The 27,971-nt window shown below is 39.4% G+C and overlaps 1 protein-coding gene across 5 annotated transcripts; it reads right to left on the reverse strand.

Moving 5' to 3' along the window:
• On the reverse strand, window positions 1-27,925 carry ARMC1 (armadillo repeat containing 1). 5 transcript variants are annotated; one of them, XM_072998986.2, is made up of 8 exons: window positions 27,670-27,802; window positions 25,715-25,796; window positions 22,241-22,440; window positions 17,577-17,668; window positions 8,677-8,866; window positions 3,078-3,194; window positions 2,919-2,993; window positions 1-2,298 (listed from the first exon to the last, which is right to left on the reverse strand). In XM_072998986.2, exons 3-8 carry the CDS (start codon window positions 22,412-22,414, stop codon window positions 2,107-2,109), a joined length of 840 nt encoding a protein of 279 aa, XP_072855087.1. In that variant the 5' UTR covers window positions 22,415-22,440; window positions 25,715-25,796; window positions 27,670-27,802; the 3' UTR covers window positions 1-2,106. The 5 variants fall into 5 exon arrangements, with proteins under 5 accessions (XP_072855087.1, XP_020667454.1, XP_020667459.1 ...); XM_020811795.3 differs by lacking the exon at window positions 25,715-25,796 and having other exon boundaries at window positions 27,670-27,925; XM_020811800.3 differs by lacking the exon at window positions 25,715-25,796 and having other exon boundaries at window positions 22,241-22,437; window positions 27,670-27,918.
• Window positions 27,926-27,971: the final 46 nt, after the last annotated feature.

A 27,971-nucleotide genomic window follows, 5' to 3' on the forward strand; every position in this document is an offset into this window, starting at 1 on the left:
TTCCATTATATTACATTTTTATTTTACAGGATTTGAAAAGCTCTTTTACAGATACTTTAAGTTGGAGAACTGCAATATTGACCAAAAAAAAGTTTACCTACAAACTGAATACACATTTCAATAACTACTGGAACCATTAATATTCAATGGGGTGTGTCATGTAGTGCAGAGGGTGTGCAGGAACACAAAATGCAAAGAGAGAGATGTTAAGAAGAAGTAAACATCATGTCCATGGCTACATGACAGAGGATTCCGCGAACACATTTGGTATTGTAACATTCTAGACAGCAATATGCTTAGTAATACATATTTAATACAATACATGCCTTAGAAAGCTTGTATTCTGTGCGTGTAAACTTCAACCAAATAAATCGGGTACATTAAAAAACAGGGGAAAATCTACTCTGAAAGAAAACTGTTTATCTGAAATAGACACTGACTTTAAGGTGAACTTTGACATATTGTTGGTATTTTACATTCCCCTTTCCCCTGCACACGGTTTTAATTAAAATGACAATTTCTAGATGCTACTTAATTGCTGCTGCTGCTGCTGCTGTGCAAGACACAGAAATAAGACTTCCCAAAGAGTAAAGCTTTGGCTTTACACATTTAAGCCACTGGCCTAGTCAACATCTCTATGGATTGCACCACAAAACAAAGCACAGTAAGATCAGGTTCAGAGTTACTTAGGAGTCTCTCGGCCATAATATTCCCAGGGTGCCAAGCAGCAGTACTAAAGCTGTTCTGAAAAAATCTCAGCCTAAATGTCAATTACATTGCTACACATGTTTTGCCTACTGGAACTGTACCTCTACTATCTTTTCAGGAAAGTAAGTGGAGACCACATAAAATGATCCAGGCACCTTTGAAGATTTAGACAGTCTGCAGCACAACAAGGCAAAGCTTACAGTCCAGGAATAGGATGGTTTATTGGTTGTCAAAATACTGCAATTTGAGAGACTGCTTCATCTTTTTCAGGAAACTCATCCCTCCTTGGACATCAGGCACTCCAGCCCTATTCTGGCTCCATACACTGAATTCACATTGTTCTAGATCCCAGAACTCTTGCAACAGGACATCAAGGTGGAATATAAAAGTACTCTATCAAAGGCAACAGGGATAGTGTATACATTTCCACCAAGAAATTGAAGTTTGACCTGTGAGGTGGTGAGATTGTGTCACATTCAGCATTCTACTCCCCACAATGTTAACTTCTTAGCTCTCATTATGAAGTGAAAACCATTCTTAAATAAGGCCATCACCACACATTTCAGACAAAATCGGCAACAAGGCATCACAGGAACAGACTGCAACTCTTGGCACCAGAGCTTCTAGACCAATCTAAATCACAATCAGTGGTTTCTCCTCATATTTAAAACATCACAGCCATCATTACAAGCATTTTCTTACAGCTGCTTATTTACTGGATGAGTACATACACACAATTTCTATTTAACCTCATATTAAAGATCAGAGTGAGAGCAGTTAATTGTTGATAATGGGGGGGCTCAACTGTACTAAGGGCTCAGTTCTAGTCGTAAGCATTCCTTTCGTAATGCAACAAGTTGAATCCAAACACACTGGCTCTGAACAAAGCTCAGGAGGGACCAAAAAAGGATGAAGAAATCATATGGAGTGACCCTCCAGAAGGAACGATAATAATCTGAATCTGAAATAAGGCAAACTGAAAAAGGCATTCCAATCTATGCAAAATTAAAACTAAGAATTTCCTTGCACATACGTCCTGAGATTTGTTCCGAGTGGGCTCTGTGTGTATGCAGTATGAGTCTTAACTTAAAGCTTTGCACACTCAAAAATATTTGATTGATCATGGACCCATATTAAAAAGGGAGGCAATAAAACATTTTAGAACAGGGATGGGGCAAGGGAATGAACAAACCTTGATTTGAGGCCTCCATCCAGCCTTCTGATTGGCCTCGAAGGCCAAACGTCCAATAAAATGTAAAACACAGCATATGTTTTGTGTAGTCTAAAAAATCTGTTGTGATAACTTATTGCAAATTGCACTTTGTAGTTCCACCACACCAATGGAAAACTGCCCCCCTCCCCCGTTGGTTCACGCAGTCCTTTAGCCTTGACCCTAGGTCACCAATAAAAGGACCTAGACAGAAAGTTTGCGGCTGTGCTCAGCCAACTGGCTGCACCTTCTGGATGTGAGCCAACACGGGATACTGCTTTGTCCTGTTCCTTTGAAGGGCTTTCGTCTTCTGGCAAATACTCAGGAAGATCAGTATTCTGTTCCACCTCTACAGGAGTATCTTGGAACGGAACCAGCATCTATTAAAGTAAAAAAACATACCCTGAGGAAGTTCATAAATTCATTTTATAAAATCTGACCTTTCCGCCAATCTGAATACCACCCACTGACATAAAACACTGTATTACGTATCTTCCAAAGATAGCGAGAATTATTTCAGTCCTAAAAGTTCAGATTATTTATTGTAGCATGTGGAATAAAAACAACTTTATAAGAAGCAATATTCTTGGCATCTTTTTTGGGTGAGGATTAGAGAAACGTATCACTGAGATCTATGTAATTGATCAAAAAGCTTCTACCAAGTTTCCTTTTAATATAAATGGAACAATTCTGAAAACTGCATACTCTCTTAACGTCAGAATGTTAAAAAAAAACCATTATTAGACTCCATTATGGCTTGTATCTCTTGTTATCTGGATCCACAATTCTGTAATCTTAAACCTATGACCTACTTCTAACTTCTACCTGGCTTTCCATGCATGGTATGGAAAGAATCCCACACATCTATTCTCTTCCTTAAAGAAGGGAACTGTGGCAAAAGTACAAGCACAGAATTTAATGTTTGCAGGAACTGGTTTACTGTTGCACCCAATGTTTGTTGCATGGAATGATCTTACATTCTGGTTGGTTTCTCTCTCACCTCTTCACCGCTTTCACTTTTCACAACTTGCTGGGCTTTCATAACTTTGGTTGATGCTATTGCTGTTGCCAGTGCCTACAAGAAAAGGAAGAAGTGAAGATTTAAGAACAAGTTAATAAGATTCCACCTGACACTGGAGATGCTACAGAAGACGGTTACCTCTGCTTTCAAATCTGATCTGATTCGGACCACACATCTTTGCACTGCCATCTGAAACGTAAAGCTGATGACCCCTTTAATTTTCAGCAGTGCCTCTTCACACAGGTTTCTCCGAGACTAAAAAAAATTAAAAGACACGGTTTATGAGCAAACACAAAATAAATAATTGTGGAATTTAAAGCATGAACATATGTGCCAGATGAAATTAGCCATGGAGAGAATTTAAAAGTAAACTTTCTGCTTATATTTTGAAGGGAAACTAGGATGGAATCAACTGTGAATAATGAGGAGAAAGTGCTGAAAAGCAAAGAAAGCTTTTCTCCGTATGATCAGCTAAACAGTCCCCTGTGGTTAAGTTCTGACTGACTGAAATGCTCATTGATGAGCAGTTAGTGTTTAAGTTGCTATTTATCAGACACCTTGTATCCATACTGACTGAATGCATCAAAGCAGCTGTTGTATCCTTCAGCTACCTCATCTGTGGCAGCTCATGGACATCACTGCACTGCACTAACTGAACTCTGATTTCAAAGGAAAATGTCTGCTCAGAGACACACAAGCAAATGTTATGTTTAAAGCAAGTGACAGTCCCTACTGTGCAACAACACTACATTGACCTGTGCTAGTTGCACCTGCTCTACATTATCCCAGCATGTTCTAATGTGTTTTGGTGTTGCAAGACAATATAGCAATAAGGTGCCTCTGGAAGACTAGCACAAATATTTATTTGTTTGATTTCTATCCTGCCTCTCTGCCAGCACTCACACTTAATGAGTCTCACTACAAGATGACTTTAAAAGTGCAGATAAAAACACCAAGTTATACTGTTAAAAATCAGTAAAACAAAACTCAGTAATATTAAAACATCTGAATTAAAAGCAGTTTAAAGGCACATCAATAAGGGAAGTACACGGCCCATTCTTTAAAAGCCCCTTCCACAGCAAAGAGTGAATTGCCAAAAGGCTATCTCAATAAAAAGACAACCTTACATCCCTAAATAGAGTGCTCTAGAGTCTGCAAGCTGAAAGGCCTCCCTTGGGTCCTCACCAAATGGGCCTCTGAAGACGATAGGATGAAGAGAAGAGCCTCCCCTATAAGCCCAAGCAGGCTTGCACAGGGAATGCAGTCCCTCAGATAGTGTGGACACAAGTGTACTACTAATACACTCTAATTCTGGCCAAGCTTTCACAAATGTGCCTAGTATCAGCAAACTCAGACAAGTCTAATATGCCTCCTCAACTAGAATGGTGCTTGTATAAGCAATACATTCTATCAGGTCTGAAACCCAAGTGCTCTTTGAGAATCTTAGGTCATGTAGACGTCCTTCTCAACCTGCTTTGAGTTCTCTTTGAAAGATACACAATATTTATATTAATGGCCAAGACAGCATGCTGGCTCAGATGTAACAGAAACAGCAGTTATTTGTTACTTGAATGAGCCTGCATGAGCCTTAGGCTAACACATATACTTTCCCCTTTTCATATGTAGCCATGAGATCAGATGCTTTTGAGTTCATTTGAATTGAAGGACAATTTTCTGTGATATCTGAACACTGGAATAACAAAAGATAATCAGCTTCTGCTTGTTGGGAGACTAATTTAATCAAATGTCAGTTTCCCAGCTTCAGCAATCACAAAGAACTATGATTTGTTCAGAGGCAGATGTGAAAGCTTCCTTTCTCCTCCTCATGAATGCATGGAGAAGAAGATCGGTCACTAACCTGAGGTTTGTTCACATAACAGGAAAGCAGACATATCTGAATCAAGCCAGCATTTGCATGTTAACAGATATTATTCTATATATATTTCCATTATAGTTTTTCCTCTAGCATCCTGACCCTTTAGTAAATCCTTTAAAATGAAAACTGCTCTGACAGACTATTTACCCTAGACTAAGAAAGTTTCATTTAATATTATGCATACAGTCCTTCTATTAAAAATAACAAAGTTGCCTATGGGAGGTAGAGGGAGAGACAATATGACAAAAGAAAACAATATACTCATTAACACAAACACAATATTCTAACATCAAGGAGATGAAGTGCTAATAAAACTTCAGAAGATACATCGCAAAAACAGCAGGATGAATTTAAAGGATATACTGCTCATCTGATTACATTTCATGATTTCACCAGGATCCATCTCTTTCACCGATTCACCTGATATCACATACAGACAGGACAGAGGACAAGGCTAGTCTCAAAGGCCAGCCTTATTCATATGGCAGCAGGCAGTTTCCTATTCAGCCTGGTCCTAAGCAATGTAGTTTTTTGGGCCAATATCAGAAACAAATGGAGCAACCAATGTAAATAGAATAGGTTCAGAAACATGAGCTCTAATCTTCAAGCACCTGATTAGCAAGGAGCAGTACTGTCCCTAAATTTCAGTAAATTTAAAAGGTAGGCCCATTAAGAACTGTTTACAATAATCAAGCCTGGAAGTTGTTATGGGAAGGATAAACAATATTAGGAGCACAGGTTGTCCCAAACATTCAGAAAAGCTGCACGGAAAATAAACCCTATTCTAGTACATGTGTGATTGCAACATATGCGCAACATATCAGGATTTTACTCTACAAGTAAGGTATATACATATAAGTATGCACTGGGAAGTGGTATTCATGTGAAAGAACTGTAGAACTTTACTAAAGTGAAGAATAGTTTATTGTTGAGACAAACAAGAACAGTGATAAAATGCTTGTGTTCACTGAAGTATAACAGTTTTTAAAAAGAAATAATTGTTATTTCAAATGAAGTGCCATTGACTATTATTCCTATGAAATACAAAGTATAGCTGTAGTAATAGTCGTAGTATTTGATCAGAATGTGTATTAGTTTAGTCTTTTGATTTTTACCTACTTGGGATCTAAAGGGGGAATAGCAGAAAATAACATAAATGTGACTATCCTAATATTAAAAAAATACTGCCAAAGTTTAAGATGCTAACATTTCATAGAAGAATGCAGATGGCCATGTCAGAAACATGCCTTAAGTGCTGTTTATAGTTCAAGACAACATCAGTTCTTTGAAATCAAAGGAATTTACAGAGAGTGACCATAAACCTATTAGTTACTTTGACATAAGTGCAATGATGTGAACTGCAGCAATGAACTGCTGCCAGTTAACAAGTCACAACTTGTATCTCTTGTTGCATATCAGTCAGGTGAGTTGCTACACAATGGGAGGGACAAGTGAAAACTTGTTAACTAGCAGCCATTTGCTGCTGTGGTTTATGGTACTGTCCTTAGCACAACTAACCAATAGGTTTCTGGCCGGTGTTTTTCATTTATTTCGCAAACTGAGGTGACATGCTATCAAAATCTGCACAAAATAAATAGAGATTTCTTCTTCTCCTGATGGTGTTCAGGGCAAAACCATCAGAATCTTCTACAAGTAATTTCTATATAACACTATAACAAAGGATGCCGGTGTGCCACGTCACTGAAAGAAGCCCTCTAAATTAAGCTTGTCTGCACTTCTTACTCTACGTTAGTTACTAGAAATGAACATCTTTACCTCAACATGAAGGAGTAAAACTGCAAGGATCTGCATTAGCTCAGTTTTTGAGAGAACAGCCTTACGATGTGCTGACCTCAGAACATTTTATAGCTTTAATGTGTATTTAAACTGGCAGGCAAAAGATAAACAGGCAGCATTTTCCTGGCTTTCAGAAAAGCTTTAGAGACAGTGATAGACAAAACAAATGACCTACCAAGTCAGTAACCATAATAGGTCCAGAACTATTGGAACTTATTAGACCTGGTTTGAGGAATGTGTGGGATAGGGAGAAAGAAAGACAGAACAGAGGGGTTAGGGAACTCTGGAAAAGAAAGGCTGTGCATATGCTCATTATTCATTAGGCTAAAACCACTGACTTTATTAGAGTAGATGGGATGCCTGCAAACCTGGTTCTTCAACAGGCTTACTTGGCAAAAATGTACGCTAATGTAGCAGAAGATCAGTTCTGATCATTTTAAATGGCTACAAAATTGAAGCAGAGGGACCTAAGGGCACATGTGGCTAACATGCTCAAACAGTCTTACATGTTACTTGGCAGCCATAAAAAAGCCAAACATGGCCCTAGGGTGTTATCTGCAGGGGAATAAAGGTTACATTTATAGAAGTTATTCTGACATTGCATAAAGTCTCCACTGAGATCTCATTATCACAACCGCTGCCCAACAGCAAAACAACAACAACAATAACCCTCAGACAGTTAAAAAAAAATGTCAGGAAAAGTCAACTAAAAACGTCCTAAGGTCTGAACTTGTAAAAGGATTACGTATTCTGCATGTTCCGCAATTCCAAATGAAAAACAATAAGAACAATTACTGTACACTTTGAGGACTCAGTGTGAGAGAGATGTGCTTAAGTTGGAACCAACTAGTAGCAACCCTAATTGGGCTTTCTGATTAACTGAGATATATGGTTTTACCAGTTTCATCATCCCCTCAACCAATAAGATTTAAATTCAGGTCTCCTGAACCTTGGTCCATCACTATCCACCACACCTCACTGGATATCAGTAGTTTGGTAGTGTGGCAATCACCCTGCTTTGGCTCATGTAGTAGGTTATTTGTATATACCAATGAGAGTTGCTGCGAGGCGGAGCCAGAGAAACCAGAAGGGAGGGGTGGGTGAGAGAAGAGCAGTGCAGAGTTAGTCAGAGGAGGACAGATAGAAAAAAATTGCAAGAGAGTCTGACATGAAAAGTCAGTTAATTAGAGTCAGATATGAGAGTCTGAAGTAGAAGTTTGTGAGTTGGAGAGAGTGGCAGAGTTAAGAGTTAAGGAGAGTTAAGAGTGAAACTATTATTAAAGTTCTGAATACTTTTAAGTCTTTGAAGAACCCGTTTATGTGATCTGTAACCAATAAGCCTGTTTTGTGCAATGTTACTCACAGCTTGGACCTCAATCTTTCTAATTAAAGGTTCTTGACAGACGTCAGTTGATGGCAGTGTAAAGGAGGGAACACGTTGTGGGCCTCAGGCTAGTGAAATAACTTGTGGACACGCACAGGTGTGTCACAGGTAGATATACCAATTTCAAAATAGATTATCACTCTCTACCACACCAAGAAACAAATGTTTCTGAAAGGAACATGTTTATCTCAACATGAAATACATCTGGAGTAATGTTACACAGTCAAACAAACAGGCTTAACTTTGGAAGTCAGTTTCCTACAGCCTAGGTTTTTAACCTACGGTCTGAGGACCCCGGGGGGTACGATATCCTCATGGGGGTCTGCAAAGGCTTAAATAAATGATATGATATTTTACAGTTTAAAAGACAGAAAGAGAGACAGAAAGAGAGACAGAAAGAGAGACAGAGAGAAAGAAAAACAGAAAGAAAAAGAAAGAAAGAAAGAAAGAACGAACGAACGAATGAACAAAAGAACAAAATCTTAATTTTCCTTGTTTGTGTAAAACTTGGCTTTTCTAACCTACTGCTTCTATTAAGAATAAACAAATGTTAAAATCAGTTATGAAAATAATTGTTTGATAGTACATAATTCTTTCATATTTGTGCACAAGCTGAGAACATGCAAGTCACTACACCCGTGTATAAGTTGTACTCCAAAACATACTTGTGAGTTTCTTACCGAATCATCAAGGCCATCTATGTGTAAAACCACTGTTTTAGCACGTTTATTTGTACTTCCCAGGAAAAACTGAGCTTTCCGACGCCGAGAATTCATTTCATTTACATTGTCCACGTCAGACATACTGGAAGACTGAAGAATATCGTAGATTTCAGAAGCTAATAGTTTCGTCTCTCCTGGTGTCGTAGCCCTAAAGCAAAGGAAACTGAGATGTATATGGATTTCTATTGCTCATTACAACTATTTTTCAAAATAAGGACTATTCCTTCCTTCCTTCCTTCCTTCCATCCTTCCATCCATCCATCCATCCATCCATCCTAGTACAAATAGGAAAAAGAGGCTTCCTATTATTCTCCCCCCACACACTTATTAACCACCACTCACAAAACTGTCAGAAATTTTCCACATATGTTAACATCAAATTCAAATATGCTGTACCTTTTAAAAATAGCACATTGAGCTACCTTTTACTTTTATTCTAGCAAACTGTCACTGAAGAACATATTGTACAAGAAACTGTTTTATCATTATTTCCTTCATAGCTTTTCAATGTGCACAGACTACAGCATTTTTAACATTTCAGAACTTATACAACGTCCCACTGCGGGGTCTGATGACTGCTTCATGAAATTGCTTGGCTTACCCTCACCACCTATCTGCCAGCCCATGTAAGTCTCATTTTCATTCTTAAATTGTGCATCAAATGTCAGCACATGATTTTCTTTGAGTACCTACAACTGCCATGAGCTATATCCTTAAAAATGACAAGCATAGTGCAACAGGGATTTTTAAAATGAACAATTACCAAAATATTTAGGCAGCAGGAACTCCTATGTCAGCATGAACCTCAGGCTGTTTGCCTTAAACTCTTGGCCCTGCAACTACCTACTTTTAGCCTTAGGGTTTTCTCCCATTCTGCTTTCTTGCTACTTCCTGCACCTGCTGTTTCTTGCTAATATCTCTTTATAAAACTCTACACATTATTATCTATTAGTAAAGCAACAGAATCCTAAGCTGAATGAAGCCCTGAAGTTATATATTTTAGTAAGAATCCCTCAATCAGAATCCTAGTGAGCTCTGGCACAGAGGAACCAGGCTAGCAATGCTGGATTCCCACGCTTACTGCTGCACAAGCATAAATCACTACTTCAACAGCCTGAATTCTTCTTGCAAATAACAACAGTCAATCAAAAAGTCAGTGTTTGGTTTTAACATCATTTTTTTAAAAATACAAATTCTGCAGGAAGGGCTCCAAAGGCCCTACGAACAGGGAGCACATGTAGCCAAAGAGACAATACATATCTGTTAGCAATATTAATTGCATTCTAATCTTAAATACAGTGTCTTGCAACTGAAAGGCACTTAAGGATTACAAATCAGGCAATAACTATGAAAACACCCAACTAGAGAATCACATATTCCCGGGGTATTTGGCAGCTGGTTAAAAAAAAATACGCCATCCACAAGTGTGCCATGATATAAAGACATTAACTTCTCTCAGATAACTTAAATACATAAAGTTTCAGAAGTCTTTCATTAAGGTCTTCATGTTATATAATTTAAACACCATGTGATAGACATATTATTTATCATTGTGAAATAACTCAATTTTTTTCAATTTTTCCAGAAAAAAACAAAAACAGCTTTTAAAAATCATAGAAAAAAAACTTTTCCCAATTTTTCCAGTTTTTTCCCCTAGGCCTTCCCATCTCTAGACATGATTACATTTAGGCCAAGAAATCTACCCACTGGAACAGCTTTTCACCTCTGCACAAGGATATCTATCCGTTGTCGCTTCTATTTAAGATGCCCACATACCCTTGATAGAATGTACTTCTTTCCTTTGTCAGCTTTAGTCTAACGTTGTTATAAAAATTCTTCAGTGAACATTCTCCAGTGTTCTTGTCATTCCCACTGTTCCAGATGCCCTTAAGGCCACCTTGAAGAAATAACCTTTGTCATGGAAATCAGGGCATTTTTCCTGTTAGTTTGTCTCCAGAACATCCAGTTCTGGCTGCCTAAATCCCCACTTTTGCCCAGGACTTGCAACACAGCTTTTAAAAAGACTATTTCCCCCATAGTGGCTCCAGAGGCTTTACTGAAGTACTGTGCCAGTTTCAGAATGATCCAGTAGGATTTCAAGAAAAAAAAACTCCAAACACCATTACGTCTTCTAGAGGCAATTTTCTTCTAAACATGATTGCCCCCTCCTCTGCACCTGCTTTCATATTGTGTGCTTCTGAGAACAGTGGTTCACAACCTTGGGTCCCCGTATGTTCTTTGACTAAAACTCCCAGAAGTCTTCATCACTAACTGTGCTGGCCAGGATTTCTGGGAGTTATAATCCAAGAACATGAGACCCAAGGTTGGAAACCACTGCTCTATAGGGAGCATTATCTGCAACTCTGGGAATTTACCACCAATTCCCTGAAAAGGCAACAATAAGTAGTAGAGGCTTAGAAATCTGTGTACAGTGGTGCCCCACATAGCAACGATAATCTGTGCAGCAAAAATCATTGCTATGCGGATTCGTTGCTATGCGAAATTAAAAAGCCCATAGGAATGCATTGAAACCCCTTCAATGCATTCCTATGGGCTTAAAACTTACCTTTTAAGCGAAAATCCTCCATACGGCGGCCATTTTAGCTGCCCGGTAAGTGAGGAATCCGTCCCTGTTTTACCCGGTGGCCATTTTGGAACCGCCGATCAGCTGGGGAAAATCATTGCTATGCGAAAATCGGTAAGCGAAACAGCTTACCGATCATCGGAAAGCGATTTTCCCCCATAGGAAACATCATGCGATCGCAAAAGCGATCACAAAAACATCATCGCTATGCGGATTCGTCGTTAAACGGGGTGCCCGTTATGCAAGGCACCACTGTACACAGAATTTAGTTGAGCCAATCCTCCTTCTCCTCTGCTGTGAGTACCCAGAACAACGACTAGCTGTTGCCCTGAACCTCTGCCTAAAACAAACTGCTGTAAGTTCCATTTGCTTTTCCCAGTTTCACAATCCTGTTCTCTCTGTACCAATATCTTGAGATCCATAATCTGTTTGGCTGCAAGTCTCAGGAATTCAACATTAGCTGCAGCCTACATTTCTAGCCTCTATTAGCTCTACCAAATTGTGACTCAGGTCTCTTAGCCAAGCTAAGCCCAATTTCCAAAACTCACAGGCCTGGCTGTACAGAGTTATATTTTATGCAGTAGATTTTCTGCTCTCTCTGTTCAGCATATATAGGCTTATTAGCTGGACACAAATTACTTAGTTCCATAACAGTTTGTAACAGAATGTCTCTTGCAAACAAGTTTCCCTAAACAGTGACTGTTCTATACAGCGGTGCCTCGACTTATGAATGTCCCGACTTACGAACATTTCGCGTTATGACCAGCCCTGGCCACACAATTTTGCTTCGACTTGCGGCTGGAGCTTCCAGTTATGTACAGAAAAAGGCAGGGGGAAAAGGCGGAGAATTCAAATTGCTAACGATTGGTAGGCGAAGAGGCTGCTTCTTTGTAGCTCTTTCACCCCAGCAGTTAGAGAGTGTGATCGGAGGAGGCTTTGGACTTCCTGGTAAGGTGCTGCTTTCTGCTTTTTAAAAACTGTTCTGGGTTGGTTTTGCAGTGTGGTTCTGGGCTGAGTCGTGGGATTATGTTTCTATGCTGTGATGGGTCTTGGGGGGGTTGTTTGTTTTTTGGTTTTTTTCCCCATTTCCGATGGGTCTTGTGGGGTTTGTTTGCTCTTTGGTTCCCCCCCCCCACACCATTTCCGATGGGTCTTTGGGGGTTTATTTGCTTTTTGTTTTTTCCCCCCATTTCCGATGGGTCTTGGGTTTGTTTGCTTTTTGGTTCCCTCCCCCCCCCCAATTTCTGACGGGCCTTGTACGGTTGCTTGCTTTTTGCTTTGATTTTTTTGCATTTCCAATGGGTCTTGCACGGTTTGTTCGCTTTCGCGTTTCTGATGGGTGTTGCAGTGTTTTGTTTTGGATTTTCCCCAGGTTCTATCAATATACAGTGGTGCCTCGCTTAACGATTGCCTTGTTTAGCGATGAATTCGCATAACGATGTGTTTTTTAGAAAATAATATGCATCGCATAACGATGTTTCCTATGGGCGATTTTCGCTTAGCGAAGTTTGGGACCATGCTTCGCATAACAAATGCGATTTTAGGTCCCCTGCTTCACTTAACGATGTTTCTTTTTTCAATTAAAAAAGTGTCTTAGAAGGGTCAAAAACGGTTCTAAATGCTTGGATTCGTTAGAGGACCCCTTAAGTCATGTGCAAACCTGATTTGGCTTTGATCTGACTTTTTGTTAATTTTTTGTGAATTTTTTTTTGGCCCATAGGAACCAATGGACCTGTCAAAATCTGACAGCTCCATGCTTTCCTATGGGGGAGAAAACAATTCACAAAAAATTAACGAAAGTTCAGATCAAAGCCAAATCAGGTTTGCACACGACTTAGGGGGTCCTCTAACGAACCCAAGAATTTAGAACAGTTGCTGAGTCTTCATTAATTTTTTGTGAATTTTTTTCTTCCCCCATAGGAAATAATGGAGCTGTCAGATTTTGACAGCTGTCAAAAGTTGGGGGGAAAAAATTCACCATAAATTAATGAAAAGTCAGATCAAAGCCAAATTAACTTTTGCATCCGTTTTAGAGGGTGCAGAAGCTAATCCAAGCATTTAAAACCATTTTTGACCCTTTTATGACACACTTAATTTTGCAAAAATTGACTTCTCAAAGCCATTGAAATGCATTGAGTCAGCTTCAATACATTCCAATGGAGGATACATTGTTTCGCTTAGCGATGTTTCCTATGGGTTTTTTCGCTTAACAACGGCAATCCGTTCCAATTGGAACGGATTAATCGGTTTCCAATGCATTCCTATGGGAAATGGTGTTTCGCATAGCGATGGTTTCACATAGCGATTTTTTTTTGGAACCAGTTAACATCGCTATGCGAGGCACCACTGTATACTTCTTGAAAATCAATGATTTACTCTATCACGGTGGACAACTATGTCCCTATGATGATTTTGGCTGACACCTACCAGAAACACAGGGTCAGTATAGCCAATGATGAGAGAAGATGATATTTGCAGTTAGAAAGATGCAAAGGACACACTTGCCCACCATTAATACAGCAGAACCTGTAGCTGTAGTTAATTATTTTGGTCTTTACCAATTAGATTCACTAGATGGCATCATTGGCTATTTTTCATAATATATTTCACAATTCAAAGATGTATTCCCAATCTATATCAAATATTATATAGTATACATTACAATTTTATCAGTTTTGAAACTATATTTAAAGGTACATTTTGGTACCCTTCTGGACTCTTTTTAAAGAAAGGCAAACCTATGCTGAGCATTTAGACGTATAAAGAACTACAGTGTCAAGAATGGAGTTTTCCCCCCTAATTGTGAAGAACTGTGCTGGATCAGGCTGGAGTTAATCTCTTTTAACGTTCTTTTCACACACAATCCAACCAAATGTTTACAGAAACCTAGTCAGAAGGACATAAGTACAACTGCAATGACTCTTTTATGTTCTGAGGGCTACGGACTAGGAAAAAGCTAGACATAAGCACGAACCTTCTGTGACCTGAATTGTGGTTGTGTATACTATGAAGGATGTTTTTGGTTTTATTAGATACCCTAAGTTAGCTATATGGACCCAGTGAGGTCAGAATGCATTCATCGGGACAGTATAGGAGACAAAGGACAAAGTCATACGCCTTTTCATTGAAACTCATGAGGATTTGTTTGGAAATATGTTACCTGCATTATCCTGAACTGGAAAGAGTTTCCAGTTAAAATGAGAAATCATTGCTAAGTCATGCAGCTACAAAATGATAAGAGTGTGGACAATCAATTATTTTACAATGTTTTGTTATTAATACAGTTAGAATGGGGAGTACTTTAATGAACTACTGTTGATAGTAAGTTCAGTCTGGCTAGAAATAAGGGATTGCACTCCTTGTACAAGTAGTGATCTCCATGAAGAAAAACTGCCATTCACTTGCAAAAATGGAAAAAATTGTGTAAGCAGCATGATCCCACATTACTACTCCAGAGGAATTTTTAATTCAACTGAAGTTCAACAGGATATCTTATTGTTTCCTTTATTATTTTGGTAATCTGAACACCATGTTGTATTCTTATAATAGCTTTGTACACTTTTCATAAGCCATTGAAATTTAAATTCCTGATATAAATGGTCTTCCTTTAATTTGTTTTACTTAAGTTTATTTTTCTATTTCTGCCCAGTAGAATGATGCCTTCTTACCATTCTTTTTACTATTCTCACTAAGAATACAATTTATTTCCCCACTGTTTCTATGAAAGATTTTCTGTTATTTCTATAAATTTTAAACCAAGTTTGTGGGGGTGGGGTCGTTCTAAGCTAATGATCACTGTACTCATGATAGTTATGGAAAAACAAAAGAGAAGGAATATGCTAACGTATCTTAAGTCAACTAAAACAAATGTTTTGCTCCTTGCCTTTTCACATGCATACCCATTTCCTTCCACCAGAAACTGTGAAAAATACTATGTCAAACAAAACTGAAGCAACTGCTTAGTCTCCTGCCACCAGCAAACAGATATCACTCCATAAAATGAAGAACCATTGTGTATATAGAATATGTGTGTATATTTCTCAATACCTAGAATCGAAGTCCATAGCTTGTGGGCTGTATGGGGGCTTTCAGCATCCTTTAGATATCCTGCATGCATCCTGAGAGCCCTGCCAGCTCTTCCCTACTCACAATTGATTAGTGATCTGCTAAATGGCAGCCAAAGGACATTTCTGCCCATGCTACTATTAGGAATGGAGGAATAGTGAGCTCAGGGAAGGATTTCACTCTGTTTTCAGCACTGTCAAGGCAGCAGAGATCAATATGTCCCCACCTGTGCACACGGAGTGGGGACAGGACGACGACAGCGCTGGCCATGCACACTCCTGTCGACTATGCCCAATGGCAAGATGGTTACTCAACCTTCACCTAGAACCTTAACAGTAATGCATTTAGTATATCTAACTAGACTATTTGACTGTAAGAAGTAACTCCACAGTGCTAGAATCATAGGCAAATGATCAGCAACATCTCATATTTCTTTCCATGTCTGTGTAATTTATGTCTCAAATGTTTTTTGTCTACCTGCACTTTCTCCTTCAGGACTGTACTTCTAGTCCTACTGTTTTGCTAATATGGTATCTAGAGTATTCCGAAACCAATTTCTCTCACAATTTCCGATTCCTACCCAATTTTTAAGAGTACAATGAAAATTAATTTCAAAAGCAAGTACACAGATTTCTGACTCCCCCTCCTGCCATTTTTAACAGCAAAACAGATGCATTAAATTTACTTAAATCATGTGTGATGTGAAAACCATATTGCAAGGTAAGTTTTTTTGGTTGAGGGAACTCAATACTTCCTAGATTTTCCCCATATTTTGCTGCCACCTGAAAGAAAGTCTGCTCCAAAAAGCCTGTGTTTCAGAATCCAGTCTTTGGATGCCCAGACTGTAGCAGAGAGTTCTAGTATCCACTTCTGTGATCTTCTGCTTCACCATTGTCATGTTTCAGGAACAGCAGCTGGATTAGAGGGTACTACAGAAGGATTTCACTTCTGTGCCAGCAAGGTACTCTGAGTCCAGGTGGCTACCAGACATGAAAACAGCACTGCCTTCCTCATTTGTAGTAACTTTTTAAAAATCACTATCTATTTAAAACTGTCCTAGTAATGCAATTTTAATTATGGGTGAGAGTTACAAGCAATTAAAGCAGTGTAAAATTAAAGCTATTAAGGATGTTTACTTCTTTAGAAGCATGTGTGCCTTTACCATACCTGCATGGAATTCCCATGTAATTATATATTTATTAATTGAGCCAATCCTCTTAGGCAAGTGATAATTTGGTAAAGGCAGACTATCTTGAAACAGGGGCTTTTGGCTAAGTAATTGGAATTTGGCTTCCATTAGTTTGCCACTCAGTATCAAGAGATACAGATATTATCCATTCATCAGTGGAGTTTCAATTATACATGCAAAGAGGTGCCTCACAATGCTACTTTGTAATAAAAGGAACAATACATTTTCACCTTAGTTACCCTTGAATCATTCTCTCTATGCAAGTAAGCAGTGTAACTACTTACTTGCAGACTATAAGCTAAGTACTTCACAGTACCAACACAGCATCAACATGGCTACTTACTAGGAAATATTTAGGCTAGTATCCTATGCACACTTACCTCAGAGTAAAGCCCACTAAATACAGCTTACATCCAAGTAAACAGCACATTATCATGCTGTTAGAATTTTCATGGTGCCTCATGCAAAGTTCTGACATGTTACATCATTGTGTTCTTTTGCTGCCACTGCAGGTCCACGGTGCTTATGTGTAAACCTCAACAGGACTTCAACTGCAATCAGGACCGTGAGTCACCAAAACAAGAAAATGAAATTCCTTTGAAGATTGCAGGATTGCAATTGGCCACTTACCTAATTGTCTCTAAGAGATTGATTTCACTGGACCATGAGAAACTTTCTCATCAAATCATTTACTTAAAGTATTCTCTTTAATCTCTGCTATACCTCTGAAATGTACTAACAAAATATTAATAAACTTGATTTGTAACTTTGCAACTATCACTTGCCTTTATCTTTATTTCTTACTGGAGTTTACTACCAACTACATGGAACCAGTACTGCTCTTCCCTTGAAAATCAACACTCCAACTTTAACATTCATGGGCATACCTAACACCACAAGATGAGGAAGCCACCCATCATAATATAATATAAATTCACTCACAGGCAATTGTTTTCAAATCTACTTTAAAACAAAAACATGAATTACATACTGCTGTTACAGACACCACACTGTACCTACTTTTGTATAACAGTCTGTAAGCTCAGCATCATACCAAGCTCACTCTTCATCTTCTCTCTATTGGCACGACATTCTGCCAAATAGCGGAGAGCCTGTAAGAAGGGACAGATCACTGTAATTACATTTTCTTCTATTATTCCATTCGTTTTTGCAGCACATCTCTCATATGCTATGCAATGACACTGTTATAAGTTTGGAACATAGAAAATTGTTAGAATATATAGTTTTAGCTAAGATGCAATTCAAAAATAACTGACATGCACTTATTGGGGAAAATATAATAAACAATATTGGCTCTATATATGGAATCAATTCAAACAATGAACTCCCTTGCATGATTTTCTATCATCAAGTATCTCAGACTGTAGACTGAAGTTAATGCATCTCCAGATCACAGTCCATAAGTCCTGTTATGACTTCAGAACCCTATACTCAAATCTTACCTTAATCATAAGCTCAGTAAGAAACCTATAATCTTATACTGAGTAATCACAGAAGAAGAGGAAGAATAAGAATGTGCAATCAGGTCAATTCTGACTTATGGCAACCCTTTTGAAGATTTTCAAGGTACAGAATTCTCAGAAGTGGTTTAGCGTTCCCTTCTTCTGAGGTCTCCCAGCTACTCTGCAGCTTGCCCAAGACCACACAGACTGGCTCTTTTCCCAGGAGCCACACTGGGAAACTGAACTTCCAACCTCTGGCTCTGCAAATAGATACCTAAACCATAGAGCTATCCAGCCAGCCAACATAGAAATAAATCTACTGAATGTATTTGCGAAGGCTTTCACGGCCGGGATCTAATGGTTGTTGTGGATTTTTCGGGCTCTTTGGCATGTCCTCTGAAGATGCCGGCCACAGAGACTGGCGAAACATTAGGAAGAACAACCTTCAGAACACGGCCAAAGAGCCCGAAAAATCCACAACAACCATTAAATCTACTGAAATTTGTGGGGCTTCTTTATGAGTAGATACACACAGGCTTTTTATTGGAATTCCACTACTTCTCCACATACTTCTCAATGATGTATACTATAATAAATAGAAAATGCCCTGTACTGAGACCAATTTCCTATTCACTGTAAATGGAACATAATCCTTTACCCAGTGGACGCAGTAAGGACTCCTACTGTTGCTGGCACACCTTCACTGCCAGAGCCATCTCTCTCTCTCTCTCTCTCTCTCTCTCTCTCTCTCTCTCTCTCTCTCTCTTTTTTTTTTTTTTTTCTCCCTCTGGATGCTCCCTTCTGAGAATGAGATATTTCCTTCGATATTGCTCCTATCACTTCTTTGTTCCAGGGACCCTTGAAGAGAGGATGGCAGTATGCAACCTCCTTCTCCTGCCCGCCTTCTGACATTTGCCACATCAGCACTATGGCTAGTTTCTTCCCTCCTCCTCAGCTGAGGGAGGGGATGGAGATGTTTCTGCTACCTCCCCGGTGGCACGGCAGGCAGAGGTTGTGTGCAGATTTGCTGAACAGCTGCAGAGTTACACTAGCAGATCTCTGACCAGCTCTGGGGACACTTCCCCCAATATTTTCAGTTAGGGTGAAACATGCAGAAGATATTCATCTCTCCTTGCACAACCTACTACTTAGTCAATGGATCATTCCACAAGCAGAACAGAGTAGCAAGATTCCAGCCTAAAAACTTATACAGTATTGGATAAATCCCAGTGATCAAGATCCAACAGAGTACCTCAGTACCCAATGCCAGCAAAATCAGATTTTCTTTCCCTCCTCCCAGTTACTCACTGCAGCCTTTTCTGGCATAAAATTCCTGTTCTACATGGCATCCCAGTCCTCCAGAACAGGATTTCATGATGCACGGAAGAAAAAGGAGATCAGTAATTGTGGCAAAAACAAAAGGATTTCGCAGGTATAGACCACTGGATTCTAGCCAATATATGCTATCCAAAGCAACTGAGTTGCACTTTTGTAGCTAAGGCTGTATTTCTATTTAAATGAAGTATCCATATGTGTATCAGTTGTAATCAGGTTTTTTTTAAACAAGGTATATGTTTTTGAGCTATTAAAGAAAACTGTCAGGAGAACTGTTTGGATTTTTTTTAAAAAAAGTTGCTTTACCAGCAGCCCAGATTTGCTGATAGTCCTATTTAATGTTATATTTCTTATCTAAGTTCTAGGATCATACATCTATCACGTAACAGCAGGTACCAAAGGACATTTCACGAGTACTACGTCAGCTGAATTTTTATTTACCTAGTTCCTACCTGCAATAACACAGCATGCCAATGACTCTAATAACTGCAGAGCATGATGTTTAACACAGTACTTTTATTGAAAATGCATTAACAATGAAAACATAAGCCGGTATCCTATTGCTAATCTCAAATGAGTATAGACTCACTGAATCAGCTCCTGGATAATAACTGTATAAATCTCATTGAGTCAATTGATTTACTCTAGTAGGTACTAACAGGATAGTGGCTATAAGAACTTAGGCCAGAGTCCTATACCCACAAAATTCAATATGACGGACATCTGCATAGATATATGTAAAATTACAAATCTCTTTCTATGCAACATTATGTATGTCTTAACTCTTTGAACATGCTACCTACAAATATGAAAATATGTTTTTGTGACAGATATTAATATGGTGGATATGTTGTTGGAATAGGACTCAGTAAACCTGGGTTCAAATCTCTGATCAGCTGTAGAAATGCACAAAGGGGGCAACGGTAAACCAGCTACTAAACATTTCATGTACCTTGAAAACCTCATTAGGGCTACCAGAAGAAATGGCCTGACAATATAGCATTATGCAACTGCATCAGTTACACCAACAAAAACTTTGAATTACTAAATAGATTCACCTATTTTTGTGAAAGCTAACTGTTCACTTGACAGTTAAAACTTGAAGACTTTTTAAAAAGAAATTATATAACATTTCCATTTTTGTTGAAATTCATGGTTTCTCAGAATATATTATGTCGAACAGCATCCCCATTGTTTACTAGGGAGGTTACCCGATCAAAGAATGAGATAAAAGTTGTCTGGCAGGATTTGTTCTTGACAAATCCATGTTGGGTTCTAGTTATTACTGCATTGTTTTTAAAATGCTTGCAGAGACTCCCTTTATAATTTGATCTAGAATTTTGCCTGAAGTCTGACTGGTCTGTAGTTCCCACATTCCTCCTTTCTGAAGACAGGGACAACATTAGTCCTGCTCCAATCATTTGACACTTCACCTATCGTCCATGATTTCAAGAAAAGGATAACGGTCCTGAAAATTCCTTACCCAGCTCCTAAAATATCCTTGAATGCAGTTCATCCAGCCCTGAAGATTTCAACTCATTCAAAGTAATAAGGTATTCACTGACTATTTGTTTATCAATCTCAAGCCGCAATCCTGTCCCTGCTCCCCACTCATGTACTTCACATTTCCTGGAGATTTAAATACTGTCTTCCAGGAAAAGACCAAGCTAAAGTAGGAACTGAGCACTTCTGCCTTTTTTATTGTCATTCTTTCATCCCCTAATGAGTAGCTGAATATATGATGGATAGAGTGTTGGATAAGATTCAGACCTGGGTTCAAATTACCACTCAGCCACAGAACTGCATTAAAGGGGCAATGGTCAAGTGATCTGGAATATCACCTTGAGCTCACCAAGGAAAATAAGGATATACAGACAGGATACAAAGGAAATAAATAATAAGCCCTGCAGGATTCCATAGACCACAAATCAAGGGAAAGGGAGGTGGTCCCATGCATGACCTCCTAAGGTGCTTATTAACAGGACTCGGTAGAACTGATTCAACACAACAACAATAGCAACACCCTGCTGTCTCTTCCTATGAGAATGCTATGGCTGATAGCACTGAGTCCATATCACAACAAATACAACTGATTCCATTAGCAAAATGCTGCTCTTACAGCTGACTTCAAAACATTTGTTCACCTCCGTCTAAAACCCCAGTTTTATCAAGTCCTTCATGGAAAACCTCTTTGTGTCACGATTACTATGATAGAACAGGCAGAGAGAAAAAAGTTCTAAGCTGTATTTGATGATGCTCATTATGTGTTTCTCTCCCTCATTACTCTGGCTATCTTTCTGCTTGGTTCATTGTCCCTAGTGAACTGAGATGCTTTATCACTTCTGAAAGTTGTAGATAGCTCATACATTTAAGTATTTGGCTGGAGAGCCCGAGATTGGGAGTTTGATTTCCCACTATGCCTCCTGCAAGTAGAGCCAGCCCATGTAACCTTAGGCAAGCTGCACAGTCTCAGGATGCCTCCAGAAGAAGGAATGTCAACTACTTCTGAGTATTTTCTACCTGAAAAATCATGAAAAGGGTCACCATACATTAGAATTGACATGATGGCACATTAAGGTGTTTTCCAGTATGCAGAATTCTTACCTTCAGGAGATCATGTTGAGAAAAGAATCTGTGCAGTAGCAGTAACTTTTCACCTGAGATTATTTTGCTTGAGGCTTTCCCAAAGGTATTTTATGGATGCCCACTGCTACAGTAATGACCAGCAAAATTTCAACAGCCAGCAACTGACCATTTTATATTATGATTTCAAATGTAAACTGCCATTTATGGAGGCAAGCTGTAGAAGACACACTAGCAACAGCAACAACAAACACACACAAAATCTCGCAGAACATATTGCAAAAAGAAACTAATTATACTTACAAGTAGCGCTGAATGGACAACTGGTGGGTTGGGATGGTCCAAAAATAAAATAAGGCCTGGTAAGCATCCCTGATCCTGGACAATTGCTCTTCTGTTCAGGGGATCAGCTGCCAGATCTCTCAACTGGTTAACTACAGTTAATGCATCCGGTTCCTCACTCATGGTGGTATTCATTTTTCCTTAACATACATAAGAGTCTGCTAGAAAAGAAATTTTGTTAATACTATAGCATTCCGGAAACTAGATAAACAAAATATACTTCCCATGTTTTCTTACATAGCATCTTAAAAAGGAACAAAAAGACAAAAATAAGCACATGCTGCTCAGACCACCCTAAAAAAAACCCCAAAGTACCTGAAAATACTATCTTTGTTTAAAATGCCATTTTCAAAAAGTAGCTATTCATAACCAGTTTTTTTTTAAAATAGCATTTTTAAAAGTATGGTTGTTCATAGTCATTTTAACCTATTTAAAGCTACTTCTTTGCTTTTGAGACCAAAATGAAGAACACAAAGAAGTGCATTGTGAATCTTAGCTGTATTTCTTCTAGCAACAATGTAACTCTTCCATTCGCTATTCAGTCAAGTACAGAGCGGTCTGCCAAACCCATGGCTACTGCCGCCCTGTAAACCAGCCATGAAAAAAGTGCAGCCCTTCAGCTGTTGTTAGACTGCCACCCCCAGCATCCCTCACCACTAGCACGACTGGGTAGGGCAGCTGAAAGTTGCAGGTCAATGACACAACAGGACTTTGCCAATGATCTGTAAGTCTTAAATATACTGATGCTTGCTAAAGTACTTTAGCCTTCTTCAATACTTAGATACCACAATTATATTACTGAAATAAAACCCGCCTTTTTTATTAGACACCTTTCTAATTTTGTGTTTCAATGTAATTTGTAAAATTTAAAATTCATACTATTTAAGATAAGAATTCAATCTACATTCAAGTTAAAATAAGGGCAGACATTGAAGTTATGTGAAGAAGTAATGAGGATGCCTATCCCACCTATAGTACTCACTCTAACAAATCTAACTGATGAAATATCATCTGGATTTTTAAAAATACAGTGGTGCCTCGCTAGACGACGATAATCCGTTCCACTGAAATCGCTGTTTAGCGAAATCATTGTCAAGCGAAAAGCATTTCTCTATTGGAATGCACTGAAACCTGTTTAATGTGTTCCAATGGGGAAGAATTGTCGTTGTCTAGTGAAGATCAGCCATAGGAAAGCCGCTTTGCGAATCGCCAATCAGCTGTTTAAATAGCTGTCTTGCGAAGCTTAGGTCCCGAAAACACCCGTCAAAATCATTGCCTAGCGAAAATTGGTTTGCGAAGCAGGGACCAAACATTGTCCAGCGAAATTCTCCCATAGGAATCGCTGTTTTGCGAATTGCTATAGCAATCCCAAAAAGTCAATGTCTAGCGAAAAAACTGTCATGCAGGGTAACTGTCTAGTGAGGCATCACTGTACAGAAACATACCATTTCATCCCAAAAATTAACACTCAATAGGAGGCATATACATCTAAGATTCACATACCACAGTACAAGAATTAGCCCTAAGTTTTCAGCACTGTGAAATCTTGTCAGGATGCAAAATGCTACTTTGGATGAAGTCATCTGGCACTGAAAGGGATTTCTGATTTTCTCCTTTGAACAGCATATACCCATACTATTTTATATATAGTTTTTGAAAGTTTCTTAAAAGGCATGTCACTGGGCTCAGGTGAGTCCTGTGCAGTTAAAACAACAGAGATTTCCTTGAATGTATAAATATAGACATGTGGTTCTTGGTATCCTGACCTTAAGAGCTTTAGACAGCATATATATTCTTTTATTCCTGCTGGTCTGAATCAATACCTCGGGCCCCCAGATGTTCTTTGGCTAAAACTCCCAGAAGCCTTTAGTACTAGTTGTCCTGGCCAGGATTTCTTGGTGCTGTAGTCCAAGATTATCTGGGAACCCAAAGTTGGGAACTACAGGTCTACATCCTATAAAATCATTTAATTCTTATTCTAATAATTTACCACTTAAACAAGATGAGTTTTAAACAACAGCATGGCATTGAAGTGAAAAGTTCTGAACTGCTGCATACTATCACTTCCAAATTGAAACAAAATACAGAAATAGGTGATCCTCCAAACTTCAAACTAAACACATTAGACTTCAGTGTATATTAAATGTGTTTTTAAATCACTGTGAAGTTAAAAATAAGTACATACAAAAATCTAAATATTGCCTGTTTACATATTCTATGGCAGGAATCCTGTTGCTTAGCACAGAGGTCCCCAACCCCCAGTCCGCGACCCAGCAGCGATCCGCAGCCTAACCAGGACTGGGCCGTGGACACAGATCTCCTACCCCCCCCACGAGCACACCCCTGTGAGTGCTGTCATGTGCATGCACACAAGCATGCAAGCATCCTATTGCTAGCGTGACATGTGCAAGCGTGTTCCACCCCTTGTGAGCGTGCTGTTCGCATGCATTTGAGCACCCCCGCAAGCACGATAAGCACATGCATGCAAGCGAGTTCCGCCCCCCTGTGGGCACGCCACACACACCCCAACCAGTCTACGGTTGGGAAAAAGTTGGGGACCACTGGCTTAGGTCCACTGAATCAGTGGGGAATTGGTGAGTGAACTTCTCTGTAAATTTCACTCATTCAAATGGGCCTATACTATTTGCAACTTACTACATGAAAGTGAGTCACAACTAGAGTAGGTTTATTTGAATCAACAGAATTTATGGAGTTGACTCACAAACACCCACTAATTAAACAGGACTATTCTAGTGTGATTTACAACACTAAGCATAGGATTTCAGCTTCTGAGTAGGCAAATTTTTCTAAAAAGAAAGGTTTTAGCGCTTTCATAATGTTGAGAACTAACAACCATAATAGGGATTTTCAAACTATGTTCTCTTATCAAATGTCTTCAATGACAAAATAGTCTTGGCAATAATGTTTTGAAAAACACAGCTCCCCTTTCACTATTAATCTCCTTCTGCACAGCCTTGGCCATGTAACCCAGAAGACACTCTAAATCTACAGGGGCAACAATGATAGATAATGCACTTGTTGCTCACCCTGAATTAACTGGGCATCTTTGAACATGGCCTGGTACCTTCTCAAGGCACTAGACCAGACAAGACAATGTGTAAAGGATCTCAGAATATGGAGCCTGAAGGCAAGCTAAAAATCTAAATTAATTGCAGGACTCTTAGTTATGCTAACTGCTGAATGGTTTCATCAATTAGACCAACCTGTCAAGTCTGCTTTCTTGGTTTGGAATTCTACTACTCGATGGTAAAGTTTGGCATACTTTATTAAATGGGAAAATGTATCTGTACTACAAGTGACAGTAATGTGATCCCACTTTACGTGGTATCACATTACTGCTTGCTAAGAAATCCTGGGATCTGTAGTTTAGGATACTACTGCATTTAGAAGATGGCTAGACAATTCAGTGGGTACCTGGCTTCTGATTCAGAGGTTGAGGTTTGATTTTCCACTGTGTCTCTTGGTAGAAGAACCAGCTCACATAGCCTTAGGCAACCTGCACAGTTTCAGAATGTTCTCGGATGAAGAGATTGGCAAACAACTTATGAGTACTACCCTGTTTCCCCAAAAATAAGACCTAACTTGAAAATAAGCCCTGGTATGATTTTTCAGGATGGTTGTGATAAAAGCCCTACCCCAAAAATAAGCCCCGGTTAAGTGAAACCCACCCTCCATCATTGTGCAGCAACCAGAAGATGATGACATGACTATCTGAATAAATGTAGGCTATTGTACATGAAAAAAAATAGAATATATCCTGAAAATAAGCCCTAATGTGTTTTTGGAGCAAAAATTAATATAAGACCCTATCCTATTTTTGGGGAAACACGATATATGCCTAGAAAACTCTGGAAAGGAAAGCCTTAAGAAAGAATTGACTAAACAGCATACTTTATTACTAACATACTCAATTTGTTCTATGCACTTTGTTCCAGTGTACTCTTCTCAACTCAGTACAGAATACTAAGTTCATCACCAAATTACAAATCTGAGTATTCTTTAAGATAGAGCCATGGCAACTGTAATTGTAACAAACTGACATCTCTGTGTTGTGCAAATATACCTTTAATGTCCTCTAGATCAGTGCTCCCCAACCTTGGGCCTCCAGTTCTTGGACTTCAACTCCCAGAAATCCTGGCCATCAGAGGTGGTGGTGAAGGCTTCTGGAGTTGTAGTCCAAGAACATCTGGAGGCCCAAGGTTGGGGACCACTGCTCTAGATCAGTGGTTCTTAACATTGGGTTACTCAGGTGTTTTTGAACTGCAACTCCCAGAAACCTCAGCCAGTACAGCTGTGGTGAAGGCTTCTGGGAGTTGCAGTCCAAAAACACCTGAGTAACCCAAGGTTAAGAACCACTGCTCTAGATACATATAACTATAGAAAGCTTAGCAATATGACACTAACCGCCCTGGAAATCTGGATGCCTATTTCCATAAAATCTGCTTCAAAAAGGTATGTCTAAGATCAAACCTAAACATGTATCTTTATATCAAAGAACTCTGTTTGGCTGTATTTGAAGCACCATATAAAAACATTTTGCATTTGTACAAGTTGCTTATTTAGACCTACACAAATATCACTGAGGTTGCTCAATATAGCTTCCGTTGCAAAACAAACTAGAGATGGACAGCTCACAAAGGCCAAAAAAACTATGCTAATTCAAACCAATATGCCACAGCCAATTCATTGTTTCTGTACTTGACTTTACTGTTCATTAAAATCCAACACATAATCCTATACCTAGTTATGCATAAAGACTCCCATTATGTTCAGTGGGGCTTACGCCAATGTAAGTGTCCATAGGACTGCTACTGAAATCTGTCCGTTCTATTAATATGTACCTGGAAAAATCTAGTGCTTTAAATGAAATATCAAAAACAAGGAAACGACTTTTGTTCCTCCTTTGAAAAACAAAACCAACAGTAACATTACTGTCCCCTAGAGAGGAGCCAATTATTAGCTAGCCAGTTCAACCCCATCTCTGTCCTCCAGAAGCAAACGCAACCAAGCACACCAGAACTAAATCCGAAGTGTGTGCATCTGAAATGCTATGAGGTTTTCTCCCAGTTTTTAAAAATACACTTGTTTGTCCTTTCCAAATGGAAGTTTACTCTTAAATACGATTGCACCTTCACTTGCCAAAGCTTTAAAAAGAGTATGCCTGGCAGCTGTTAAGAAATGTACGCTGCTAGGTCAGCCCCGCTTGTTTCACTGCAGACCCTGAGCTGACTTCGAGTTTGCGACTGAGATGGAGGAGGTTGGGGGGGGGGGCTATTCACTGACCACCCCCAGCCACAAGCTGGCCTCTTCCTGGCCCCCTTCAAGAGAACCCCACCTACCCTCTGCCCCGGTTCAAAGGTCCCCATTACCCGCGTCACTTTCATAGGATGGAGAAGGGGAGGCGCCTTGGCGCTCCCGCCGAGGAAGGAATCCTCCTGGTCACGGCTGTCTTCTTTCCTGCTGCCGCCCTTGCACCGAAGGAGACCCGGACGAGCAGAAGCCGCTTTGGACCGCGGAGCGCCCAGGTAGAGGTCAGGTGATTGGGGAGCCGTCTACCCTCGGAGACAACATTCACCATGCAAGGCAAGGCGCTCTGCGCTCTCAAAACACCTCTGCCTTTGCGGGGGTCTGATTGGCTGCCTCCAAGAGCGCCTTCTTTCCATTCACAGCT

Source organism: Pogona vitticeps, chromosome 4, assembly GCF_051106095.1.
Source record: "Pogona vitticeps strain Pit_001003342236 chromosome 4, PviZW2.1, whole genome shotgun sequence".
Taxonomy (NCBI): Eukaryota; Metazoa; Chordata; class Lepidosauria; order Squamata; family Agamidae; genus Pogona; species Pogona vitticeps.

Bases quoted from the DNA above. Each gene is read 5' to 3' on its own strand.
- ARMC1 (XM_020811795.3), bottom strand. From the start codon at position 22,414: ATGAATACCACCATGAGTGAGGAACCGGATGCATTAACTGTAGTTAAC. The intron at 17,669-22,240 runs GTAAGTATAATT...CCCTTCTTACAG, and splicing joins TTGTCCATTCAGCGCTACTT to GCTCTCCGCTATTTGGCAGA. The intron at 3,195-8,676 runs GTAAGAAACTCA...AATTTTTTTTAG, and splicing joins TAGATGGCCTTGATGATTCG to TCTCGGAGAAACCTGTGTGA.